Source organism: Penaeus monodon, chromosome 21 (genome assembly GCF_015228065.2).
Source record: "Penaeus monodon isolate SGIC_2016 chromosome 21, NSTDA_Pmon_1, whole genome shotgun sequence".
NCBI lineage: Eukaryota > Metazoa > Arthropoda > Malacostraca > Decapoda > Penaeidae > Penaeus > Penaeus monodon.
The window spans coordinates 44,710,350-44,710,600 of NC_051406.1; the positions used below are offsets into that span (position 1 = coordinate 44,710,350).

At 40.2% G+C, this 251-nt stretch overlaps 1 protein-coding gene across 2 annotated transcripts in view; it reads right to left on the reverse strand.

Moving 5' to 3' along the window:
- Positions 1-251, reverse strand: part of LOC119586525 (neurotrophin 1-like) — a 28,112-nt gene that overhangs the window by 7,377 nt on the left and 20,484 nt on the right. For both annotated transcript variants that reach the window (XM_037935278.1, XM_037935279.1), the window contains one exon: positions 91-210. In XM_037935278.1, the coding sequence (XP_037791206.1) occupies positions 91-210 (120 nt within the window). The remainder of the gene's footprint in view (positions 1-90; positions 211-251) is intronic.

A 251-nucleotide genomic window follows, 5' to 3' on the forward strand; every position in this document is an offset into this window, starting at 1 on the left:
GAAACAGGCAGCCTTTCTAAAAAAAAAAAAATAGATATAACCATTAAAAATATTTAACCAAGCATCAAAATGAAGAAAAAAATATCCCACCTGTATCCATGTGTGCGGTTGTCGTGGTACATAATGTCGTGGGGAGGGAAGCGGTACAGGTCGTTGTACAGATGGAGCACATTGTTATAGTACCGGTCAATGATGGCGTTGACTTTATCCCTGCGACGGAAAAAAGGAAGATAAATTCATGGCAGAGGGGA